The sequence below is a fragment of the Haemorhous mexicanus genome, chromosome 13 (genome assembly GCF_027477595.1).
Source record: "Haemorhous mexicanus isolate bHaeMex1 chromosome 13, bHaeMex1.pri, whole genome shotgun sequence".
NCBI classification, from domain to species: Eukaryota; Metazoa; Chordata; class Aves; order Passeriformes; family Fringillidae; genus Haemorhous; species Haemorhous mexicanus.
In genome coordinates this window covers 10,775,905-10,803,235 of record NC_082353.1, presented here as the reverse complement: position 1 = coordinate 10,803,235, position 27,331 = coordinate 10,775,905, and the positions used below count along the sequence as shown (strand labels likewise).

Genomic DNA, 27,331 nt, shown 5'->3' with positions numbered 1-27,331 from the left:
GGGCGCGGGGACGAGGGGCCGAGCCCCGGGCAGCGGCTTCCCCGAGCTTCAGCACCGCGGGCCGGACAGCGCCCGCCGGGCCGGGCGGCTCCCGCGGGCGGCTCCCGGAGCGAGGCGGGCCCGGGCTGCGCGGCCGCACCATGTTCCTCGGGCTGGCGGTCGCGCTGCAGGTGCTGGCGCTGCTGGCGAGCCGCGGGCACGGCTTCCCCAAACCCGCGGGCACAGGTAAGCGCCCGCCCCGAGCCTTCTTGCCCTTCGCCGCGGATGGGGAAAGTTCCGCGGGATAGACATAGTGGATGGTCAAAACTTTCCTTCCGCTTGGCTAAAAGCAATGAGATCCTAAGGCGGTAATATTCCTGGTGCAAGGCACCGATCACTGAAGCTGCAATCTAATATTTAAGTGAAGGGATAGGTTTTGGTAGAGGGGAAAGCTAGTGTTTTCATCCATTCTGCATCGATGTCTGCACAAGTCTTTGCTTCTCCCAGTCTCCCGCCGTATTCTGGATGGAGGAGATTTTTAATCTCTTGCTTGTGCCAATCCGATTATTGCTATTTTAGTCAACCTCCTCCGGCACTTTTTTCCCCAATTAGTGAGTTTTCTGATCAGAAGGAGGTTGCTGAGTCTATATCTGTATTTCTGTCTTCTGCAGAACTGCTCTCTCTGCCCCAGTCATGCTTTGTTTAAAGGCTTGACTTTTTTTATTGTGTTCCCATTTTTCTAGGAACACTGAAATTTTTTTTGCAAGAAAAAATTAAAGAATGCAGTTGGCATCCTATTTAAGACACCATGTTGCACTGGAGAAAACTATAAATTAAGGAAAAATGTCCTGTCTCTTTGTAGTTGCATGTATCATATAACTGAGTATATATATATTTGTGTGTGTGTGTGTTTATTCTAGATAAAGCTATACACAACAGACAATTAAGTGTAGAAAGACCTTTGGAAGAACAGGTGAGTGAAAAAAAAAATATTTACAATTTTTTTCTTTTTTTGGTGGAATTTCTATAAATATTTTTAGCTTTTCAGGTACTGGATCCATGAATACCATAAATGGCCAGTAATGGGTATATATCATGAATTAGCAGTAATGGGTAAAAAATAGATTTGTCGGTAAAGTGATTATTGATGGGGTTAGATACAAAATAGGGTTTCAATAATTTTTAAGAACTGTCTTTCACTGTCCAGCATTCTAAAAGCAGCTTATTAGCTCCAACAGCTCACAGATATGCCATGTCTTTCTATTGACGTCCTATGGGAATATAGCATGAGCTTGGAATGAAGAAGGAAAATGTAACTTGCATTTATCTTAAAATGCAGCTTCTCATAATGTCTGGTTCTGATCAGAGGATGGGTGGTAATGATGAAAGTCTCCAGTGTTTATTCCTGTTCTACTTATTCAGGCAAACTTCATACTAAGAGTGAAAATCAGGCATTAAACCCCTCTGCTAATACTGATAAATCAAGAGATCACACATTTTATTCCTTCTACCTGTTTGCTGTTTTGTTTGCTTTATTTTTGTATATTAGATTGCTGAAGCTGAGGCAGACAAGAATAGGAAAATAGCTCCCACAGGTAAAATATCTTTCCTGCCTTTATAACAATATTCATAATGGTATTCAAAGAGGTATAAGATTTTATGTTATGTTGATATTGATATATTTTCCAGAAAACAAGCCAGAGTTCAGGAATTATTCCTTTGTTGATGACCTGAACCTGCTCAAATCAGTAGCAGAACGAGAGAGGAAGGAGAAGGAGAGGGAGTCCATTAGAAGCTCTTTGTATGAACAGCAAGTGGCCATTGATGATGCAGACTCCACCAAGAACCGCAGGCTTGTGGATGACTATGACTCCACTAAAAGTGGCCTGGATTATAAATTCCAAGGTATTCCATAATCTTTCAGTGACTTCTGGGTTAGATTTCTCTTACAAATTGATTGCTTTCATGAATGTTGCATTCACCACTAAACATGAGCTCTGTTTGTTGCTGGAGTGCAGTTTCAATTATTTCCAGTTGTGGAAGCTTGTTGTATTACAGTTTGGTTATTGAAACACAGTACAAAAGAATTGCTCTTGATTTTAATGGACTTCTGTGGAGGAAAGTCTAATTGTGTAATTTGTAATGTCTTTTAGCAATTTAGATTTGATGGAAGGAAAATGGGACATATTTTTGGATGAAAATATATTTATTCTGGTTTGTGAGGAAGAAGCACTTCTATAGGCCGCTAATTCACCTGTATTTATTCCAAAAATTATGTGCAGTTTTAGATAATTCTCATAATCACAAACCCAGAAGAAACTACCGAAGGCCAAAGAATACTTGCCTTTGCTACAGGAGTAGTTAATTGACTTGTAGTTCAAGTGAGTCTTCTGAGAATTGTAAACAGCATTTAGCTCAGGATATTTTTAATTATATCAAAGTATGCTGATCACAGACCAAAGCTCACTCATTGTATTCCCTCTCCCATTGTCACAATGATATTATTTGCCACAGGTAATAACTACCTAATTAAAAGTTAATTTGCTGAAATTCAAACAAGATTATGTGCCATTGTCATGAACTGTTTTGATCTAAGTGGCCATACTATGAAAGTAGATACCAGGAAGACACAAATAAGTGGATATGGAAATTCTACCAATATTTTCTATAAACAGGAAAGTAGCTCCTAAAATTTATCTCTGCTCCTTCAGAAGAGCCACTCAGAAAGATGTGGAAAATTGACACAAAGAACTTTTCCCTGTGACTGATTTAATGGCTTACAAAGTGTGTATCAAAGTACATTCCTAATGTATCTAAAAATGCAGTTTTGTTCTGAAGAGAAAAAGATGTGGGCAGATATTTTTTAATGAGATATTTAATCTAAATGAGTTAGGATGGTCAGCATATAGTAAAACTGTAATCCTTTCAGATGATCCAGATGGCCTCCATCAATTGGATGGCACTCCTTTAACTGCTGAAGACATTGTTCAAAAAATTGCTGCAAGAATTTATGAGGAAAATGACAGAGGAGTGTTTGACAAGATTGTTTCAAAACTTCTAAATCTGGGGCTAGTAAGTATCTTGGAAATCATCATTTAACTGTGCTTTGGATTGGATTAATGCTCTTTCTAAAAACAGTTCAGATGCACACTTTGTGTGAAGCGAGTGGGACTCAGGGCTAAGCAGATTTCTGGAGCTATTTGGGCTTGCTGGTTGAGCTCTGCAATAACATTGTTGTTCCTCTGATGTCTTTGCAACAAAATAGGCCAAACTGGAGAACGTTTCTGATGTTGAAAAAACATTCACTGATTGTACTCCTCCCATCTCTGCCCTCATTTTTCCTTTAATTTGTCTTTTGATTTTCACTGAGTGCTTTTTTATTATTAATTTCTTTTCTATACTTAAGGGGGAAAGGTCTGAGCTCTTTCCTATCCACCTCATGCTGATTAGTGTCATCAGCAAACACATAATGTTGCTGGCTAGTTGAGGATATTTTACATTACTGATTTTTAGGGAGGGTGGATTTGTCTCTGACCTCTGAATGTCTCAATGGCTTTAGCCATTGCCATTTGGGATCTTTATGTTTTAAAATACTCACCTTATCTTTTGAGCACCAGATTTTGGAGCTGAGTGTTGCACCCCAGTGATTACAGAGGGAGCTGTGGGACAGCTGCATGGGAGAGAGTTCTCGTTCAAGTGACAGCTGTTATGAGGCAAAGAGAACATTTTAATGATATCAAAGAAAGCTGTTTGCTTTTTTCCCATTCAGTATTACTGAGTTCTGTTGTAATTATTCAAGTGCCCATAGGTGTGTTGCAGTGCATATGTGTTTCTATATAGACACACATGGACACATGGATAGGGAGGTGCCACACTTGCAGCTCCATCTTTCAAGCTGCACTCCCCTGTGTTAAGTCCTAAAGAGGTTTGGTTTGAAGGCTGTATGTGTGAATGGATTGGGTTTATGTGTACACACAGATCAGATGTGTATTTCCATGTATATATGTATAGGAGTGCTATAAATGTGCACGTTTACATGTCTATATGTACACACAGGCTTACACCTCATTTGGCTATGCTCAGCTTTGCAGCAAACATACAGCAACCTATTTTCCTATTGATATCAGGTTTCTTATTGATATTTGATCTAGAAAAAGCACAGTATCTTATAAGTACTCTGCACAAATATTTTAACAGATCACAGAGAGTCAGGCCTATACCCTGGAAGATGAAGTGGCAGAGGTTTTACAACAGCTGATTGCAAATGAAGCAAAGGATCGAGAGAAGGAGTCTGAAGATTTTGATTACCCTGCCAGCAGAGCAGATAGTGATACAAAAGAAAAGCAACAGGAAAGAATGGTAATTTCTTAGCTAATAATTTTGTCTTGCTTGCCAAATGGTACTAGTACTGTGCTCTTTAGGGAATAGTTAGGTCAATCTGGAAACAAGAGGTGTTCTTAAAGAAATTCTGTCTGATAGAAAAAAGAATCATTTAAAATTTAAGCCAGATGTCAATTGAAATAACTGAGAAAATACTATAGTCTTCACCTTGCAATTAGGACAATGTTGGCAGGAGGTTGTGGTAGAAATTTTTACTCTATTAACTCTATGATCAAAAGCAATGTGCTTAAATACTTATATTTTTTAAATTATGTCTTATGTGGAGACACCAAGCAAATCTGATCAGGATAGTTTCATTAATGGAGAAGTTGATGACACACTGGATAACACATGGTCATCATCTAATGTGTTGGAAAGAAGAAATGAGCTGCCTTCTGAAGATAATTTTGAAGACCTCCAATATTTTCCGAATTTTTATGCATTATTAAAAAGTCTTAACTCAGGTAAGCTTGTCGTGTGGTTACAGAAATATTAGGAAAAAGCTTTAAAAATTAAGATCCTCTGTTTTCTCTTCCTCTTGTCTCTTCCCCACAGCTTCCCTAGATGCAAGAGACCATGTGCTTTGAAAATGTTCTGTAAGATACATAGCAGAAACTAATTTGCTTAGTGATTTTGATGGCAAAACACTGGCAGGAACAACACTCAGAACTGCAAAGAGTGTGACCTAGACAGCCCTTCCCATCTTGTGCTGTGTGATTCAGAAGTCCTGAATTCTTTTAATTCCTGTAAGGACATGATGAAAAGCTGGCAAATGGTTTTCCCCAGAGATCTTTCCAGTAAAATCCTTGTCTTCTAAGCCAAGAGATACGAGTAAGCCACAGTAGGATCCTCACAGTGATGGTACCAGTAAATGAGTGTGAGCCTCCCAGCCTTTCCACAAACCACAGGTTTGCTGTTTATTGCAGTGAAAGCCCTGCAGTCTCTTCCTATTCCGGTGCTGGACATCACAGCTTCCAGTTACTGCAGGAGGACTGTGGCTCCTTGCCACTCCCTGTGTCATCACCCTCGACACACACCCACTCTCTGCAGCCACACACACTCTCTAACTATTAGAGGGATGGGGAGGGTGGTATTTTGTAGATCCCTTGTCCTACAGGAGCATTAATAATAATTGTCTCTATGTGCACCTGAGTGGAGAGCTAAAATGAAAAACCTGAGGGCATATTTTGCTCAAGTCCAATTGACAAACTTTAAATTCTTCTTCCTGTTCTTTTCAATTTTCCCATGGCAATTCTGCATGCTAGTTCTTCTCCTTTTTCTACTCACAATGCAGGCAGGCATGTTGGGTTTAGCAGATTATGAAGCAAACAGAGCCAGGTCCACTGGCTGCACATCTCCTGCTTTATGTGTTCACCTGTCAGGTTGTATTGAGCTGGAGCAGAGGATTCAGTTGCATCCTACAGCTGTGTGTTCAATTGCAGACAGCAATAAAAAGTCTGTTCAGCAGCTCTCCAGAGTGGCTGGCCCTCTGCCAAGGTTGGGAGTATGTTTCTGACTGTCCCTGACTGACTGTGCCCCTGGCTCTGTTGGGTCCTTCAGTGGCAGCCTGGGCAGTGGGGAAAGCCTGTGTGACTGTGATGGGGGAGTTTCACACTGCTAATGCAGAAATAGCAGTAATAATGTTCAGCACATAAACACAGTGGGAAAAGAAAAGCTAAGAAGCACGTAAGTGTGGGCAAAACCTGATTATTTGTATAATTTTTTTTTTTTGGTATCCTATTCTGAAGTCATGATCCTCCCAGCCATATAATGCTTTGTTGTCCCAGTATGCAAGTCATGGACTTGTCCAAGTCACAATCTCATTTGGGGCACTTTATATTTTTGTCATTGTACCAGTGGATCTTGTAGGAGAAAAGATCTCTTTCACACAGAGCCAGACTGATCTACTGAATACTTCCAAACAAATACAAGAAAAATTTCATACTCTAGAAAATGCTACCTATATCTGCCCTCCAACCATCAATTTGAACTGTCAGATCATTCCATCTTTGTGTGCTTAGTGTTCTTAGCTGTAAAATGGAATTAATACCATTGGCCTTCCAAGCCAATGGTATTATGACACAGCCCCTCAAGACAGAAAGCTATAAAGAAGAACCTACCCCTGATGTTTTAAAGTATGTACTTTGCAGGAACAGTTTAAAAAGAAACATGTATGTAAGTTTTCATTCTAATCCAGCACAGCATTTTCTCTTTTAATGAGTAGGTCATTCTTGATGCATGAATTTTGCACAGCTTGCAGAACAGTTTTTCCAAGTTGCCTGCAGGTTGACTAGTTTTGCTTCATCCCCTCACACAGAGGCAGAGACAAAAGAGAAAGAGACCTTGATAACTATCATGAAAACCCTGATTGATTTTGTGAAGATGATGGTTAAATATGGAACAATCACACCAGAAGAAGGAGTTTCCTATCTTGGTGAGAGTACATACTTTATACAACTGTTATTAATGGTGTGTTCTTCCTCTACCAGCAGTGATAATTACCTTCTCATCTTCCTTGCTCTTTTGAAACCTGTTTCAGATTTGTTCATTGAAAATGCTAAAGCTTTTAAATTATTGATCATTCCCTACAGCAATGTTCAATTCCATACTGCTTTAATATTTCCATCTAATGAAGGAAAGGTAATATATCAGATATGCATTTAGAGTATTATTGCACTTTTGTATCTGTGAAGCACAAATTATTTCAATTACTGTAAGTCAGGGAAATATTGGGGTTTTCTCTGTTCTGTTAAAGTGGATTAAGTACCTTCATTTCCCAGAAGTAATCCAGAACTTCAACTCCTTTAATCTCTTGCTGTAGGTAGCTGGACTAGATGGGACCTAATGCTAAGTTTGTCCACCAAGTAAAACTCCTTCCATCTATGAAGAGTGTTACATCTTGGCACAGGAGTAGATTTTGAAGTGCTCTTTCCTGGATCCATTTTAGAGTCTGTGGATATGTAGGGTTTGTAAAATTGCTAGCATTTCCTGAAGAGTGAATTTGGAATGGCCTGGTTTGTGTCTCACCCACATTTCCTGTCTTTGACAAACACTCTTCTATTCACTGTAGGCAGCCTGTCTGGTTAAACAAGCTGACCTACAGAAGAAGGGCTCATCTGTACAAACTCTGCACAACTCTTTCATTTTTCTGAAGTATTTCTGGTCTGGGTTAGTCTAATAAGTTTTTGTTTGCATCAGGGAAATTTCTCAGTTTCATAAATCAGCCTGTCACAGAGAGAGGACTGGCAACAGTCTTTCTACATTGCAGATACTTGATTAATGAAATTGTAACTGTTTGGATTGATTATCAATTACTTGCCTACAAAAGATCCAGTAAATCATGACTCACATTCAGTGCATGATTGCACCTCCTCTCTAAAGAATTCATGGTATATCTGACCAAGAAATCTCCTTGAATTTTGGAATATTTGGGCAACTTATGCCTCAGTCCAGCTCTTTATTTCTCTGTCTGCCAGTACATCTGAAGAAAATGCACATAAAGAAATGATTGATTTTAAGCACAATGGTTTCAGTGTCATTCTAGAAATGAAGATACTATGGCTTGATCGGATATTGCCAAAACTTAATAGGCTAAATTCATCCCTGATGCAGGACCATGCAGATAATGGAGTTACACTAGGAAAGCATTTTTCCTGCTAAAATTCAGGGCAGTTGTTCACATTGACTTTTGTTTGAGCAAATAGATACTGTAACCCTGGAAACAAATTGCCTTGATGACATAGTACAGAAGGCAAGGATTGGGTTGAGAGTTTGAGAGGTCTGAATTAGTCAGGATTTAAAGTAAGACTATCAACTGATGTATCCAGACTCTGCCTTGCAGATGAGTGATTTATGCAGAGATGGATTTTGTGCTCCATCAAAGCAACTTACTGTGGTGGAAAAAGCTTTCTCATAGATTCTCAGGTTGCTTCTGTGGTATTCTTTTTTTAGACTTGCTGTTGAGAAATTGCTTTAAAGCTGACCTTCATTTATGGAGGTAATACTCTCAAATAATGAGGAAGAGCATCCACAGGAGCATGTTAGCTTCTTGCACTGTCCTTTAGCACGGCAGGAGTTTTATTGCCACTCTTACTGAACTAAAAGTTCTGTAGGCTGTAATAGCTGGGTAGGTTCTGTGTATCTTGGTGCAGTTTGGATCATGGGATTGATACACAGCTGTGCTTATTTATAGCAGATAAAGGAATTAGTATGAATACCTGTCAGAGAGAAGAATCAGTGTAAAAAATTGGCAGCTTTTTGTTGTTTCCTCAGTCTACAATCAGTGAGCAGATTCTGTGCTACTTGGTGGAAAATACCTAGTGGGTCTGTGCAGATTGCAGATGGATTACATCCTCTCTCCATTTTATTACAGTAAGAAACTGTCTAAATTAATTTTCCCCACTCTGTGACTGAAGCCATGCATAAGCTAAGCCTCTGAATTATACATTCAAAATGATAAATCATTTACTGAATCAAGTCACAACGTGCAGCTTTTCTGCCTGTCACAGGGGTGCAGAGACAGTGAATTTGAATGCATATACCAGAACAGCTGGCTTGGGATTTGGAAACCACAGCATTATGTCATCATCATATTACTCTAGGGGAAAGTATTTTGCTGCAGCAGTGTCTGATGTTATTGGGTTTAGCTTTAAGTTACAAAGGGTCTAGCTGCAGTGTGGTGCAAGAAAAACACAGATGCACATACATGGAAACACAAGGAATAAGTTTATTTTTTTTAATACATATATTCAATATTATGTAATACATATTTAAAATCTTTCCATATGCTAAATGTAATCTGTAACAGAATACAGAAAGCCCAGACCAGCATATTCATATATGTGAATCAGGAGGAAAAGTAATGCCTACCTTTTACAGTATGTGTTCAGAAAGCACTGTTGGAATATTAGTTTGGGACTTATATCACAGTTTCCTTCATTTTCCTTCTGTCTATTGAGTAACATGATGGTGGAGATTCACTCTAATAGCCTTTCCACCAAAGCCATCTATCACAGACCAGGTAAATATTGAAGAAAAGCTTCATCTACACCACACAAGTGACTTTTTGTATGACAAGTGACTGGCCCTGTATATGCCAACTATCTAACTAGTTTTAAAATGAAAGCATATCAGTCCACTACCATCTTGATAAAAGCTCTATTTATAGTAATTATGTAAACTATAGTTTTGTAATAGATTTATTTTAATAATATTGTTGTCAGCTTAGAAACAGGAACAAATGGTTTCAGCCAGTTTGTTCAGATACTGTTGTAAATCATCTCCCACTAATAAGACCAAAATAATGAGTGATTTTTAGAACAATTCTAGGAAATATTTGCAATTAGAGGCTTGGGGCCATAAAATATACAGCTTTCAGAGATGACAGACAAATTCTTAAGAGACACCAGTGTGTATATATGAATCCTTTTTACACAGTAGATTAATTACATTTTCCTGCTGTGTGCTGTTTACACGAGTAGATTGGTAGCAAATGTATTCATTGCCACCCCAACCAAGTGAAAAATATGTTACTCAATAAACTATTACCCTAAAAATGCAGATTAGTTATGAGCACATTGTAGCCTTGTGTGGAGTTCTCATTTATTGACTAGCACATGTAGCACAAACTTTTGCCATCATTACTTCTCTATGTGACAGATACATCTGTGAGATAGAAAAATACTGTATCATCCACAACTGGAGAAAAGAAAGGGGCAAAGGAATTAAGAACTCTGTAGCTTTGCCCTCTTTGAAGGGGATCCCACTTTTTACCTCGTTGTGGTAAAAAGACTACTAAAAATTTGGTCTACTGGAGTCACAGTGTAGAACACACAGCCCACAGCAGACTGGTTGAGGAGCAAACCCCCTTTTATTTCGGAGGGAAATAGAGAAATCATTCCAGCTGATCAGAGTGCAGTGTTTGAGTCACAGCTGCCTTCTTCCCTAGACCAAACCAAAGCTGCCTCTCACACCTCTCCCTTTGGCTCTGACTCACTGTCAGGATCCACACCGTCCCCCGTGACTGAGTAGGAGACTGTGTTAGCTAGAAATGGGCCTGAACAGATGTCTCTGTTTACCTTTTCCACCCTCACATCATTTGTTCTTCGTGGAGAGCAGGGGAAAGGACCAAGCTGCAGGACCCAGGAGCACTGGGAGATGGATTGTTCATGGGGAGCTCTGCCGAGGAGTAGGAGCACTCGTTAGTCTGGTCCCTTCCTAAAGCACAGCTGGGATATTGTTTTACTATAGTGCTGTCTTTTAGGCAGACTGAGCCTGTGTGAAAGGGGAAGGAGAAGAGGCAGAAAGTCTCCTATGTTGGTTTTTGACACATCCCTGCCTCTCCACACTAAGGAATATGAAACAGCTGTTGAGCCTCTCCCATTCATTCTTGGTACCTCCCCCAGCTCCACTTCTGGTGAAGGCAAAGCTCTGTGATTTCCCCATTGTATGCCAGGGCACAGTAGCCACAATCTGGCCTTTTCCTGGGAGAGGAGAACTTTGTGAATAATGTGACTAATGCCTGACATTCTCATCAGCACAGATGCTGCAGGCCAAAGATCTGATCCTGATATTTGTTCAGCTAGCCAAGAACAGGCAGAGAGCCAAGAGTGTGAGGCAAAGTGCAGATCACAGCCCACACTGGCATCATCTTTCCTCTCCTCACTGGGACTGAGGAGAGGAACTTCAGCCATAAGCTGATGCTCCCTGATGCAGACTGTGATTTCAGAGGGTGAGGGAAGGTCTGGCTAAAGCAGAGCCAGAGGCTACAAGTGGAATATGGACAGTGTCATGTGGACCTTTTGTTCACTTTGACCTGGGCCATGAAGGGCACTCACAGTATTTCATGCAGGGAACCATTTATGCAGAATACCATCTTTTTCTTTTTAAAATCCTTTTTTTCCAAAGGTCTCTTTGTTGCTTCTGCAAATTTTCTTCATGAACATTAAATTATTTAACAAATTTTTCCCTACCTTAATTTTCCTTTTAGTGATTTTCCTTACCCAGTATTTATCATGTGAATGATGCATACAGCTGCCAGTGGGAGTTGTTTAATTTCAGGCAGCTCTTTTCTCTGCTATTTATTTTTTATCTGATGAACTAAAGTCACACAGATGCCAGTATACTCTACTATATCTGAAAAGTACAAATCAGAGACACCTCAGATGTGAGAGTGAGCTGAATACTGAGGAGCAGCAGTGGTTCTGTAAAGTACATGCAAATAGTTAAACCCAAGATGAATTTGCATGGAGATAAGATAAAATGATGTGGGGACAGAGAGTGTGCAAAGATCCCAGGCAAGACTGGAATCTAGGAAGTATGTTGATTGCAGATCTCACTGCACCTTTATAGCTGTTCTTTCTGTAACCTCCTCCATGTCTGTCCCCTGCTACTTCTGCATTTAAATAAACACATGAATGTGGTTTTTTACTCCACTACTTAGATCTTACCTCCTGTTTTCCCCCATTCAGCCTCACTGCATAATAAAACAAATGGGTGGCTGTGGTGTGGAAAGTCTGTGACCTCACAGTTCTCGAGACCAGGACCACTACACAAACAGGAAACTGAGCATCACCTGAGGGTGACACTGTGTGTGAGGGTGTAGTGGTTTTGTATCCACAGGTTCTAAATCTTCTCAGATATGTTTTGGGAGAGATCCAGGAGTTTTAGTCTCACTAATTGCTTTTCCCACCACGTTACATGACTATCAAATCATGTGTTTAGGAGTCCAAATAAATACTTTACAGTTCATTCCTTTGCTGGTCACTGTCTACCGTTTGAATTTGCAGTTATTCCTTGCAAATATATTGCCTCTTCTTCTATTTCCCTTCACTGCCTCTTCTGTGCTTTCCCAACTGGATGGAAATCTCCATCTTCTCATAGTACCTTATTTGCCAAATATATTGCTTAGTTCCTGAAAATCCAGGTTTTGCACTTTCCCAAGTGGTTGGTGTTTCTAAAGGAGGGCAAAGCTTTTATTTTTTTCTCACTGTATTTAATAGCTCCATAAACTCCTCCCTACTTTCTGAATTCAGAGCCCCTCTGTTGACAGCTGAGCTCTGAGACCGTAAGTTTGAGATGATTATGTGGGTGTGGGGGAAAGAAGGTGTCACTGAACATTTAAAATTCCATCCCACTCCTGCAGGAGAGGCAGCTCTGTGCTGCTTCAGTCCCAAACCATCATGCTTGTGAAGGGCATGCTGTGAAAACACAGAAAATGTGTGCACAGGCCATGGAGCAGCTCCAGGATGGGAAAGGATTAGCAAAGGACTGCACCACACAGCTCTAGGAGACCTGCAGTAATGCAAAAGAGATGCCTGTAGAATATTAAAAGGATAAATCTGAGAAATAGCCTGTGAGGTAGGGAATTTGATAAGGATGATTCAGAACTATGTTCACCTTAAAGCACATCTATTTAATTGTGTTTTACTTTTGGAGTTGCTTTTAACCTGATTGCCAAGTGATGCTATTGCTGTCCTAGTTTCAGGTCACTCTGACCATCTCACCTGTAATCTCTTTGCAAGTGATGCCATGACCTGGGACTTGTCCCCTGATGTGTCACTCCCCATGGCAGCATTAGGCTTCAGACGCTCTATCTCATCAAGTCAGTCAAACAGGGAGGTTCAGAAAGAAAATTCCCTATCTTGACATGTGAGGCAGGGAGTTGGAGAGCAGCAGGAGATTTGCAAGGCTGAAACCCATCTGTAATTCCACAATGGAGGAATTACAGGAATTTTCTCTTGTTCATCACAGTTTCAGTAGTTTATGTGACATATGCTTGATACAGCTGTAGCTGACCAAAGGTCAAACTCTGCTCTTGGCTACATTGGGGAAAATCCAGTGGATATTGACAGTTCTTGGACATGCACTTGTCCAAAGAATTAATCAGATATACTCTTCCCATAGAACAGTCCCAAGCAAATGCTGAGATGTCTAGAGATTTTTCACAGATGGAAAATGGCCTTGCAAACTCTTAAGGATCACCTACAACAGGAGACAGAAAAGCCCTAGGAGAACTGTGGTTTCTTAATGCCTGAAATATGTGCATGTCACACAAGCAGTCATCAGCACAAAGCTTTCCAGCTGAAGCAGTTGGAGTGTATGAACTCATTAAAAGTGATCTTAGGTACCTTGATGATCCCTTTTCTCCTTTAATAAACACAGTCTTTTTATGCTGCATGAAAACAGAACAGCAAGGCAGGTCTTTCTGTAGCAATTTAATGACATAGAATCTCAGCCTCAGTCAATTTGGTGAGGGTAGAATGTGAAACTGCCTCCCAGGTACTGGATAATTATGCAGAAAAAAAACCCTGTGCAGGAAAATTTGCAGGAGTCTGGAAAACATTATGAATCTGTCTATTGAGAAAGGTCCATGTCAGGCTTCCGTTACCAATTCCATGAAATATTCCATGAATATCAGATGGATATGTTAGTTCCTGCCTCTCTAATCAGAACAAAGTAATTTAATTTGTAAGAGTTATCCATAGTTTTAATAGTTATCTTTTCTCATGGATTTGGAGGGTGTTACCACAGTACATTCTCCCAGAATAAAGGTAAAACAATCTGGGTTTATGCAGTTCAGATTTTTGGATGCCCAGCTTGAAGGACTTTAGAGTTTCAAAACTGCAGGGAATTTGCATTTTCAGGTGGAATTAAGAGCAATTATCAGTGTGTAGGAGCTGGGCCTAGGATGGCTCAGAAAGCCTACTCAAAACAGAAGCCCTCCTGCAGGGTGAATGCTCCAGTGAGTCATCCCAGATCAAAGAGCAAGTTAGAAAGTGAGGCAAGGCAGAAAGCAGATCCTGTGACTCAGGTATCCGCTTGGATGATGAGATTATCCCGCTCTGCAAAAAGCTGCAGCCAGAGCCCCGACCTATTTACCAGCCCGGGTCACTTCCATTAGCTCAGTGGTTACTGTCCTGTTGTTTTAATTAGTGCCATTTCAAACGAGTGGCGGCAGTGTGGAAAGGTCAGTACCTTTCTAAGCTCTTCCTCTGTGCAAATGAGGTTGCCAAGGAGACGACTCGGGAAAAGTGATCAGTCCCTGTTAGAGCTGGCCAGGACAGCGCTGCTTAGCTGCTCCCAGGCACGGCTCACTCCGGAGGATGACTCACTCCATCAGTGGAACTGGAGCAAACACTGCTCAGCCCTGGCCCAGCCACACGTGGCAGGTACAAACATGTTTTGAAACAATACCAGCTGTTAAAGCGTTCCTTGTGATGGGGAGCAAGAGCAATAAATCCTGTTCAGGAAGAGCTGGGATTGTCTGGCAATATTCTCTCTGGGGTACACATGTAGGCACATCAAACAAGCCCCTAAACATGGACTCTGTCACTCAGGAAATTGTAAATGTTGATGTGCCATCCAGCTGGCAGGGTACCTTCACCACTTCTCCTGTCAAACATAGTGCCTGTTAAATGGCCTGTCTTGTAAGTTTGTCTGCATCTTTACTGACAAAACAAAGCTTTGAAAATGGATCACAGTGATTATGGTGTTCAGTCTGGCTTTAGTGGCAAAGCTCAGGTCATTAGCAGTGCCTTATTACACCTCATGGGGCTGGAAAGCAATTCTGTACTCACCTAGGAGTGATAGTGAACTCACATGAAATTGTTACCCAAATCAAAGGACTCAGAGAAACTGTACAATTCCTGATGCTATTTATAGAAGTGAATAAATAATGGAGGAGTATGAATCCCATTGCCTGCAGTAGCACAAGCTGTGTGTGGATATATGTACAACTTTTAAACACTACACTCTATTGACAGAAGCAAAACTTTCAGAAATAGAAGTGTCAGACATTTAAATCCAAAGATGTCCTGGCAGGTTATTACTCTATCTGGTGGTGGAGTCTTTTTATTTCCTGTTAGTAGAAACTTACTGCCTAAATGCAGAAACTTTAAGGGAAGAACATGAAAGGCACTTAAGAATCAATGCACTTATATATGTGTAATATTTTAAATTTTTGAATACTTTTATTTTTTAAAACTAAGCCTAATTTAATAGAACATGCCAGATTAAGCTCCAAAATCAGTGACATTTTTGCATTTGCATGAATAAGTGAAGGAGAATAATCTATTCGTTTGAGTTTACAAAGGGTTTTTAAGCTCTTAGCTGTGGGATCTTATCCTGAAAACTGTGCCTCTTGCAACAGAGAAATCCTTATATTCCTGTTGAAATACTAGTATGGTACTGATTCAGGATGAAAAATAGAATCTTAAAATGAACTGAAAGGGATGTTTACAGTCCTTTCAATAAGCTTTGGATCAAGTGATTAGTGAGGCATCAATACCACCACTGTAATTCTAGCTTGGTTTGTATTTCACCAGGATGTCTGATCCAGCTTGTAACACAGCCCAGACCTGTTTTGGTTAGGGCATATGGGGCAAGGTCAGAAATCACATTAAAGGGATAAGTACCAAATGAAAATATTCCCAAAAACCCCATGATGTGATGTAGAATTGAGAGGGTGCAGTCAGGCAGGGTGCCAACAAATACTGCTTACATTTTAATTTTATGTAAATAACAAAATATAGAGGATGCAGCAGACAGGATTATGTGATTTGTCATCAGATGGGAGGCACAATTGCTTATGGTGATCTGCCACAAAGAGAAATATGCTTACTAAAAAACTACTCCTTAGGTTTCAGTGCTGAGTATCTTTCTAATGGAAAAAGTGCTCCCAGCTGATGAATAAAATACTGACCTTATACAGAAAATATGATTTAAAATATTATTAGCCTTATTATATCTATTCTGCCACAGTTCCCACATCATACACTGAATATGTCAGTTGTTTATATAAATGGAATTTTGATAAATTTCAAAACTAAATCTCTCAAAAAGACCCACCAACAAGATAGTTAGTATGAAATTTTGAATCCATGTTTAACTGAACCTTTAAAAGATAATAAAAGGAAGGAAAATTCTACACCATGTCCATAATACGACTGAGGAAACATAGCAGGTTGTAGGTGATCTGTAGTTTGAATATCCACCAAGTGTGGTACCAAAAGGACTTTTTTCCCACATAATCATACAATGTTTATATCTGAAACATCCATCTTTATGAAGAGGTGCTTTTACTTTCAAATTAGATTAATTCAGCCCTGAAATTTGCATGGAAATACATTTTCTAGTCTTCTAGAGCTGTATACATGGCCATGGCTGTCTAGTTGGCTTTCAGGTAAATGCTTGACTTCAGCAACTTAAGAAAGTGTTTGTTTTCATCTCTTCAATTTACATGTTTATTTCATCTAAATATAATTTAAAACCTTTGACTAGACTTTTTTTCTAATGAAACCATATAAAACTGAGACACACAGGCAGTTTGGGATAGTGTTTTCCCACCAGGATGAAGCACATATTTCATAGTCTTGTCTTTTTTGTGCAGCTAATTAAAGCCTTTCATTGCTTTCATCAGAATAAATTTCTACAGATAGTCATCAGTATTTTGTGACTTACATGACTGAAATATGGAATGTAATGTACACTTTTACTGACTTTATGCATGTTGGCACTGTTTGGTACTCCCATTGTCATGATTCAGTTGTTCATTTTTTAAATAAGATTGATTGATTTCCAAATTTGTTTGTTCTTTTAGCATTGGCTCTGCATTAATTGTTCAGGGGCAAGGATGAAGGCTGTTCTTTTAGATTTCTACTTACCATTCACACTGGTGTTGGGGAGAATGTAGTATGGATTCTGCATCTTATCCACTGGAGAATAACTGGGCTTTGGTTTTGTTTTGCCTTGATTTCTAGAAAACTTAGATACAATGATAGCTGAGCAGACAAAGAAGAAGCTTGAGAACCCTTCCACTAAAACCAGGACAAAACTAACAGCAGGTACTTAGTCTACAATTTTCTTTTCTGGAATAACACCTTTTTTTAAGCTATTCACTTATAAGTATGGCTAATTGCTTTGGCAGCCAGACTGCTTGTTAAAGTCTCTCAAGGACCTGTACCGTGCCATAGCCTGGTTGTCTAAGCACACAACAAGAGAGAAACTTTCACCTAATTGCCCAGTCTTTGAGAAGTATATTCACTCTCTTTTGCTTCACTGGTGTCCAGATGTCACACATATACAAAAGCAAGCTGAATCAGTGCTTTTTAATACTAAAATAATAATGAGAAAGCATTATTTGTCGATTTTGAATGTTGCAAATGCAAATTTCACAGGATTTTTCTCTGCTCAAAGAAATGTGCCTTTGCACTGCAGTCACCTGTATTCAGCTATTGTTTGTGAGAGCAGAAACAAGCATTCCTCTTTCCAGAGGTCTGGAGTAGGGATGACCTTTAGGAACCACTTGAGACAGGCTCCAATGAGGCTCTTCCTCAACCAGCAGTCAAAATGCTTGACTTGCCAAGATTCTATTGGTGTGATTGGGAAATGCTCCTGGACATTTGATACAAAATTGCTTTTGTTATTTCTTTAGACAAGAGCAGTGAGGAAGCAGACAGTACAAAGGAAGAAGCAGCTAAAATGGAAAAGGAATATGAAGTTTCAAAGGATTCCACAAAAAATGAAGGACAAAATGCAGCGGGAAACAGTGAAGAATCCAGAGGTACAGAATATTGCTTTTCCTCCAAGTGATTGGAGTCTTTCCCTCTCTTTGGTATTGATTTTCCATGGTGTTAGCATAAATATCTTCAGTCTATAGTCACTGGGAGTCAGCACACAAGAGCTTGATTGGGAAGTGTGCTTATCTGCCAAGTTTTAAACATGTGACACTACATCCCTTGCTGAGCAGACATTCACAGAATTCATAGACCCTTTTAGAACAATAGGAAATGCACTTTGATGCAGTAGTGCAAAGAAATTTTGCTTCTTTGCATCTGTGGCTTTTCAGGATGGCCAGAATATTCACTATCTGAGCAGGCTCATTGATTTCTGTAGTTTGTGTTAAAGCAAGCTGGTACTCAAAGGCAGTGAGGAGTTCTGCAGTGATACAATTTACATTTCCCACTGCCAGAGGTTAAAGGTTATCAGTAATCAACCTATTTTATGTAAGATTGAAACTAATTTACATTACAGTAAGTTAGTGTCTCCCTGAGCAAACCAGCACAGTAGTACAGTTATTTTTGGCATGCCTCAGCATGACACGTGCTGGATTACACTGTACTGGCTGAAGTCTCCTGGGTGCAAATCAGCTACTCTCTCTGAAAACAAATCTGCAGGGAACGTTGTGCTTCCTTATTGTGCTGAATTCTTGAAGGAGAATGTTTGTTGGTGCAGAAACCATTCAGTGAGTTCTTATTGCAAAGGGTCCAGCATAAATATCTATGTTTTGTAATCAGTTGGTTAAACAGAATTGCTTCTTTTGCACCATTGCTGTCTGATGCTCATACTTTTTGGAATGCAGTGTTTTCACTCAGGCTGCTCAGTGATGAATGGCAGAAATCAGGGCTGCAGTAGATTGTACTCCATTGGTCACCTGGTTCAGCTCTGTGGGCAGTGCAGCCACTCTCAGAGGGAAGGTGGCATTTTTTCCAGCAGCTTATTTATTTCAACATGGAAGAGGAAAATAGCTCAAGGTGGCTGTCTGATTTCACAGTAAAGAAAAGTTGTCTCAATACCTTTTGGTAGGAAGTGATAAATAACACATTTTGCTTGTCTCTTGAAGATTTGTCTTTTCAGTTTGGTTCAGGTTATTTTCCTTTATCTTCAGCCCAACAGCTTTTTAAAAATTCAAATTGGATCAGTATTTGTTCTTTATCTCATCATGCAATGCCCTTGCTTAACTTACTGTAGAGTTACTGCACTCCCAGCTCCAAAATGAGGGTGTATCTAAAGCTGTATGCCCTTACTGACAGGAACAGACATGCATGGCTGGCAATAGAAACCTTCTACACACTAATCACACTAGGTTTTATTCCTGACAAATGTAAGAACATTACATCAATAAAGCTCCAGCCAAGCTAAGAATTCAAAATCCATTAGCTGGAATATTTTCTTAGGGGCCTTATTAGGTAATCCTTGCACTAATTGTGTCCTGTGTGCTTTCTGGTCCAAAAATAGCCATCACTTTAAATTTCAGCTATAACAAGGAGTTATCATGGTAATTTTAATACATCTTTTTTCTCAGTAAATACATTTCAAGTTGTCTTTCCAAAATATCACAATTTTAGGTTTGCAGCATGCTGCTAGTACTACTGTATGGAGGAGTTTTGATACTGAAAGCTCTCAGCCCTAATTAAGTCATTCCTTGCTATCTCAACAGCTTTTTCTTTGCTGAACAATTTTGATGATCAAAAAGCTACAGGTTGTTTTTAATCCACATATGCAGTTTCTGTGGATGCCACCAAAAGTTATGTATAAAGATCAAAAGAACCATGATCCTAGGTTTGTGTATGACTAATCTTGCACAGGCAACACCTGCTAACCATCTCTGGGAATTTTGCCTGACTGAGTTTGACAGGACCCAGGTTTTAAACAGAAACTAAGAATAGTTTTAATCTGCCTTTGCTGTGACCAACTTCACCCAGTTAAGCAAGCTGCATCAATCATTGATCTAAGTGCTTGATTTCTCTCTCATCCTTTCCTCCAGGGAAATCTGAGGCATATTTGGAAGCAATCAGGAAGAACATAGAATGGCTGAAAAAACACAATAAACAAGGTAACAAAGAAGGTATGAAGTAAAAGGTCTTGACATTGGGGGGGGGGGGCACCATATGCATTAAAAAGCAAGTCATTTATATTGTGTTGTATAACTTGTGCTATACCTTAAATAATAGTAATGCTTGTCTAGCTCATAGTGACCATTAGTGGTGTTAGAGTTAAATAATAGAGGTCATGTAAAAGTTAAGCCAATGAACATAAATAGTGAACTAAGGTAGATTAATGTAAACTGGGTCGAATGGCCACTGGCCACAAAACCCAGAGGCTGAGCAGCAGGGAGTCAGCCACGAGCTGTCCAGGCAGTGGTGGTGGTCTGCCTGTCACCAGGTGGCTGTGTCAGCTTGGTCTAGGGCTTCATTTCTTAGCTCATCATGTTGTTTGAGTATGGCTTTGTAGGTGAGACATGCATTTGAAATGTCTGAGATGTCTAGAGGAGCTTGGTGCATCTGGCTAGCGTGCCTGCACCAGCAGCAACGAGTCTGGCTCCATAACCAGGAACAGCTGAGATACAGGCTTATGTCAGTAGCCCTGTTACACGTTGGATTACTGCCCAAATCAACTCGAATGACTTGTAGCTCTCACATGCAAGGCTGTGTAGAAGGGAGCAGTGACTGAAGCAGCTGCACAGGGTTTGCTCCCCAGCTGTCCCACCATTTGCCTCTTCCTTGGAGGCAGGGCCGTGAGAGCTGCCAGCAGGGACAGAACTGCAGCAGAATTTCTCCTTTATTTTTCACAGGTTTTTATTCCTCCATACCATCTTTTCCTCAAGTTCTCACATAAAAGCAGCCTCCCTCCCATCCCTGTTCTCTGCCATGGCTGGGTGCTCTGCCATGGCCCGCTCTGGCAGTGAAGGCTCCTAGCCAGGGGATCTGTCCCTGGGCTATGAGTGGTGCCTGGCAAGAAGGATCCTTCTTGCACCAGCCAAGCAGAGGGTGATCTGAGATGAGATTAGCCCTGGGTCATCCATCCATCCTCTCTGTGAGCTGAAGTGTGTATGAATTCCATTTCAGAGATGAGTGCATGCCTGCAGCCCAAGACATTCATTTTTCTGTACAGAAGCTGTAATAGGAAAGACTATTAAAAAAAACCATTCCCAGCTCTCAAATCACTTCCACACAATGCCAGGGATAGCAGTTAGCAGCAGGGCTGCATATTTGCTCAAGAGTTTTCCTGCCAATTTTAATTAATGATTCTGTTTAGCAATGTACTCATTGATGTAATTAGATCTCCATCATGTGTGATTATATCTCTGTATCCCACACGCTGCCTGAGCAGCCCCTCACTCCTCTTTGTAGTAATCTTTCTTCTGCACTGCTGCAGTCTGAAAATGGCTGTGACTGCAGATCAATAGCATTTTATGTGCCTGTGGATGCATGAAGATATATATATCTGTGTAGATGGATTTTCATTTGCACTAAACTATCTTTATTGTCCTCTGGCAATGGAAATAGGCCTTAAAGTGAGTGTAAGTTATGACAAAATTAGAATAGTATTCTTACTCTTCTCATACATCATCTTTATTTTGCCTTTTCTTACTCTTTATTTTTGTAAAATGCTAATTCAGTTCCCCATGGATGATGTTAAAAGAAGTACAGTCAGGGTAAGCTTATCTAACTATGAATGCATTGCAGTGTTTCTTCAGTGCAAGATTAGGTGGTGTTGCTGTGCTCATCAATCATTTCCCCACTTCCAGCTGGCACCTGGGGGCTGGCAGAAAAGCAATTCTCAAAGTAATTCATGTATTAAAATGGCCAGACTTTCCCAGCCCTACTCATGGATTGGGTTACTCACCCCTTGAAGAGGTTTAGGTTTTCTTCAAGCAAATGTTTGTGGGTCCTTAATTTTGTATGAATTTCAGTAGATATTGTTCATTCAATGACTAATAACCCTGGAAATGTTAATTTGCATTTCTGCAGTTTGGAGTATCAATTGCCTGTTAAGGAGGCTGGTAAGCTGGAGTGGCTGGGATGATTTAAAGATAAACATGTCAAAAGCCTGATTTTGGGCTCATTACCTTTTGTGTCCAAAGTTTGTTTTGCCTGTTTACAACCTACAGATGCCATGGGCCTGTCCTTCATATCTCCCAGACCTGGCTTGATGCTTGAAAGCATTGCAGAGCTGAGCATTGAACCAATGCAGGCAAAGAGCACGAGTGGGTTGTTCAACAAACACTTGGGTACCTCAGAGCTCCACACCACTAACAGCAGCCATTCAGAAATGAAAGTAAATCCTATCATTAATATCAATGGCAAATGGCTTGATCTGAATATGCAAATAATAGCTCACTTCATTTACTGGAGCTGTTTCACAGCTCCATGTTATGCTGCAGCTGTTGCAGTGAGTCAGCATCCAAAGCTGATTTTTCTAATTACAATAGATTCTAAATAAGTATTAGAAATTGGCAGCTATTAATTTCTGGAAAAAAAAACCAATTTAAATTGCTGTGAGATATACAAATTAGCCCGAATTGGATAATGTCATAATGGTTGTAATCCCATACAGGATGTTTAGTAATTAAACCTTCACATCTCCACATAATAATCTTAGAGTTAGAAAAAGTATTCTAGAAGTAAAATAAGCACAGATATTTTAATTTGGAAAATGTGAATATTAAATTAAATTAGTATTTGTTCTTTATTCATTTCCATTCCTTGGTATCTTTCAATGGAGACCCTCATTCTGTCAAGATGAATAAAATCTCTCATCCCAGTTACAAAATAGCTCAGTACTATTTGTCCCTGTTACTCCTGCAGGATGGAGACACAAGCAGGTTACATTCTCTTAGGTAATGACAGTAACAGGGCAGAGAAGAAATTCTCACCTCAGTACAGCAAATGGCAAAATTCCTGCTAACTCAGATATGGAGAGAACACCTCTGCAGGAGTGGGGACTGTTGAATATAAATTTTCTGTATTACTCATTTGAAATTGCCTTATGCTTTTATAAAAATGATCACAAGCATCAATTTGCTTGATATCTTTCTATTTCTATCCTGTTTTGGTCAATTTTTGAAACCTAAAAATCCACAAATTCATTATTGTCTACTTTGTTAAGAATGCACAGTCTGAAAAAAGGTTCTTCCACATACTGCTGTGTGATGTTATACACTGGACATTGCAAAATCAGTTTTAATGTATTCTGAAGGCTCAGTCTGTGGAATAAGTAATTTATACTGAAAAATTCAGAATGTATTCATTCTTGTGAAAGACACTAATTGATTTAACTTACTATGAACATTTAAAACATTGATGTTCTTCTGATTTTAACAAATTAGGCTTTACATTTATCCAGCTAATTATGTAACTGAAACTTTATTGTGTTTATATGTGAATATACTGAATGTGCTGCCAGAGTCACAACTACACAATAGGTTTCCTTTCTATGTTATTTGAAAAATTGCTTTGCAGTAGAATTCTTTTCATGGAAAATAGTGAGGTTCTCCAGCATAGGAGAAGTCTATTTAATGCATAAGGTGTGAATCAGGCTGCATAGAGACACTGATCTATTGGAAAAGGAGGAAGGATCTTACAGCCCTCTGTTGCAGATTGACAGAGGAAGGTTGTCCAAAACTGACACTAACACTGTCACAAAGGCTGCTCGCTGCAGTACTTTTCAAACCAGAATATTATGTTCTGTACCAAGGTAAATAATTGTATTATTTTGATCTGTTTGCAGGGAGTTGCTTTCATGAATTTCCACTACAATTGTAGTAAGTGGGAGTTTTACTGGGATTTGAACTGGAAATAGTCTGTTTAATACTTTCTTCTCATTCCATGACAGTTGTGAAAATATTAGGGCACAACAGCTTTTGCTGTGCAGACTAGAACATCAAATCCCTGGACTGGAAAATATTCTTGCTTTAGCATTTGATAGCAATCAATCAAAAGCAAGAGATGATTACATCTCTTGGATAATAAAAGCACCGTGGTGTGTAAAAAGACTTTGTGTGGCTAGTTTGGGTTTTTTAATGTTTTCACAAGATGCACTTAGAGAGAATTCTCTTCATGTCTGATAAAGTGCATTGGTTGGATCAACTTTACAATGACCTTGTTTCTTAGGTGAAGCAGTATAATGGCAATGACTCATTGTGCAAATGCATTCTTGTTTTTCAGACTATGATCTTTCAAAGCTGAGAGATTTCATTGATCAGCAAGCTGATGCTTATGTGGACAAGGGCATCCTGGACAAGGAAGAGGCTGATGTAATTAAACGCATCTATGGCAGCCTGTAAACGTTAGTGACTGCCAAACCTGTAGGAATCTAGTCTAGTTTCCCCCACTCCTGACTCAATGACTTATGATCTGTTAATTTGAGGATATCATTAGAAATGCTCTGTTTACATTGTACTGACAACTCTAGACAGAATTGAAGACTGTAGTGCTCCATTCACTTTCTGCATACTGTATTTTCCTACATTCACAAATCAACCCTAAACACCAAATTCTGACACTGAATTTCTATTTGATAAGGTAAATATTTCTCTAATGCTCTCTTTGATTTATTGTTTGTGTTTGGTTTACTTTCGTAGCTAAACCAGTCATTTCTGATGGAAATTTCTTTTAATGCTACATTTTTTTGCTTTCACTCAACAAGCTTTCTATAGATTCAACTATGTAAAGGGCATTATTAGAAAATAGTTCATAGTTCTCTAAATAAAGTATTTGAAAATAATTTACCCATTAAAGTTTTCATTAATCTTAATATTATTTTATATTAATTTATTTTGCTTTTAAATACTAACACTTCTTTTTATCCTTTTTTATTTCTATATGTAGTATTCTGTAACGTGGACTGTAGTGTCCTTAGCTAATTGATAATTCTTTGACTTTACAATTGCCTCCCATATTAGAAGAATATTCTCTTCTTCAGCATGTGTGAACATTCTCTTTGCACCATTTGATGATTGTGCATGCATAATTAGTTGAATTCCTGATGTGAGTATCCTGATAGCAAGTGTAAATAGCCATTGCTTTCTCTAAAGAAAAAAAAGAGAAAGTAATTCAAGTCATTTTGTATGGGAAGGGAAGTTTGCAACTAGAGATGTTTTTTTAGGAACAGGGGCCCTGCTTTTCAGAAAGACTTAAATAATCTGTTCTATCTCAGTATCTCTGAATATCAAGGCTGTGGTCTGATTACTGACCTCTGTTCTGTGCTGAGCAGTATTATCTTGGAGAACAACTTTTTTTTTTTTTTTTTTTTTGGCCTATATATGCTAGCATTAGCCAAGAATTTGGTACTTCCCAAAGAATCCAAAAGAAAAACAAAAATGTCATCCTCATTCTTCTTCCTCAAATAACAAAGTTTTGGAAGAATGGTTTATGAGGTCTTTTGCTTTAAAGTGAGTGGATAACTTTATGTATGAAGAACTAAGAAAGCAAGACCAAAGGTAAAGAAGCATTTAGAAAGGTAAATTTCAAACAGTGTCCCAGAAGATGTGAGGCCTTAGACTCAGTTGAATAGAGGAACTCCAGGAAAGCCCTGTACTCTTTACTTACAGATTCCTCGTTCATAATTGAGGTTATCCCTTCTCTGTTTTGGTTTTTTTTTTAATCTTTTGATATCTCTAAGATTGACACTGTTAAAAAATGTTATCTGATGCAGAGGTTGGAATTTGCCTGCCAGTGGATGGAGATACTGACTTAGAGCACTGCCTTACAAAGTTCTCTGAGTGTTGAGTCACTCCTTGGGTCATTTCCTTCCTCACAGCTGGAGATTAAAGAGGAGGAGATTTGAGCAATGTTTCTCAGCCAACTGAAGTAAACTCTGGAATCCCTGCAAAACATAAATTGTCAACTGAGCATTATTGATAATCAGCATTAAGTGACTGTGATAGCACTGAGGTGTAACAGCATAACTCCTTGCAAACTGATGAAACATAAGCCAGTGAATGTTTTCTAGCATCCACAAAATACATCATCACTGCCTGCTCATACACATCCTGACATGAATCACTGAATTGCAGTATCAGTCACTAATGGTAAAAACCATATTAAAAAATATAATCAATGTAAGCTTCCTCTGACAAATAGTCCCTTAGAAATTCTATAGAAAAATTAGGAAAAAAGAATCTATGTTCTTTTAAATCAGTGCATTTTTTTCTCATCTAAACCCTCTTGTTAGTTTATTATTATTTGCTATTGTTCCCAAAGATCCTAATTTCTTTATGTCTCTATAGATCTCAGTTGCATTCTGCAACAGCTTCTGACTTCCTTTCTTATGTGACCATCACGTGGGAAAAGCAAACTGTTTCCCAAAGTTGGATTTATGACAGAAGTCAGGAGGATGGTAACTAACCCTAGACCTCTACAGATAGGGAAGTGGCAGTGACCTCGGATCTGCACTTGAAAAAACAAAAAAGGACAAATTGTCCTTCTCAATGACTACTTTTAAATAGACCCCAAATTTCCTTCTCCTGTCAATGTGATGAGTAGTATAAGGATAATTTCAGTTTTCATTGGAAGTTAGTTTCTTACTTAGTCCTCTCACGAGTCTGGTACTAAAGGGCAGATGTCATCAACCAGTGACCAGTGACTATGAACAGTGTGTGGTGATATTTGTTAACCTCAGAGTTTTGCAAATTTTATAGCTTGAACAAAGTTTCAGTGGCATAACTTAGGAAAACAAAACCCAGCAATGGGTATGCCCTGATTGTATTTCAGAGTATGCACATTCTTGGAGTTGTTCTGTACTTACCCTGCTGCTCTGCATCCCTGGGGGTACATGGAGGTAACTGGAGCAGCCTGATGAGTAGCTGAGAACAGAGCAAGCTTCTGACAGATAGACCAGAAATCACAGCTACGGTTCCTCAAACTAAATTCACTTTCCATCCTGCCCAAGCCCACTAAACTTGTTCCTTGAATGCTTCAAATGCTGGTTCCATTGCTGGTACGTGGAATGAACACCTATCTGTACATCACACCTCTCAGAAGCAGGCAGTGAAACACAGCCAGCCTGATGAATCACCCTGCATTCCTAAAGGGCTGTGGCTTACCCAAAATAAAATCAAACCAAGTGATGCAAGTTTCAACTTGCATCACAGATCAGTACTTATTTTGCAGGGAACACTTGGAGCACATTAGGACTTGACATGCACTGCTGTGTGTTTAGCCATAATTAGTAAATCACAGTGCTTGCTTTCTTCCTGATAAGAAAGGTGTTTTCAACAACTGCACATCTCTGTTTCAAAACTGACAAAAATCGGTTTCTGTGTTGTTTCTATTTCCTTCAGAAATCCTTCACTTCTAAATTATGACTGAAAATGTAATAAGTACAATATATATGGTATTCACCTTTTGAGCTTTTCTAATAGACTATTGTTTCTGATACTGTACTTTATTAAACACTTTACTACAAGCTA

General features: G+C 39.3%; 1 protein-coding gene across 2 annotated transcripts; it reads left to right on the top strand.

Moving 5' to 3' along the window:
• On the top strand, window positions 1–27,331 carry SCG3 (secretogranin III). Of its 2 annotated transcripts, none has more exons than XM_059858350.1 (12): window positions 1–225; window positions 900–952; window positions 1,529–1,574; window positions 1,669–1,884; window positions 2,909–3,051; window positions 4,177–4,338; window positions 4,646–4,823; window positions 6,677–6,793; window positions 17,118–17,201; window positions 17,792–17,920; window positions 19,904–19,972; window positions 24,087–27,331. In XM_059858350.1, the coding sequence occupies exons 1-12, from the start codon at window positions 141–143 to the stop codon at window positions 24,203–24,205; spliced, it is 1,401 nt and encodes a 466-aa protein (XP_059714333.1). In that variant the 5' UTR covers window positions 1–140; the 3' UTR covers window positions 24,206–27,331. The 2 variants fall into 2 exon arrangements, with proteins under 2 accessions (XP_059714333.1, XP_059714332.1); XM_059858349.1 differs by having other exon boundaries at window positions 19,904–19,984.

Excerpts from the sequence above, each read along its gene's own strand:
- SCG3 (XM_059858349.1), top strand. The coding sequence starts at position 141 with ATGTTCCTCGGGCTGGCGGTCGCGCTGCAGGTGCTGGCGCTGCTGGCG. Across the intron at positions 953-1,528 it reads AAAGACCTTTGGAAGAACAG|ATTGCTGAAGCTGAGGCAGA; the intron begins GTGAGTGAAAAA and ends TTTGTATATTAG. Across the intron at positions 3,052-4,176 it reads AACTTCTAAATCTGGGGCTA|ATCACAGAGAGTCAGGCCTA; the intron begins GTAAGTATCTTG and ends ATATTTTAACAG.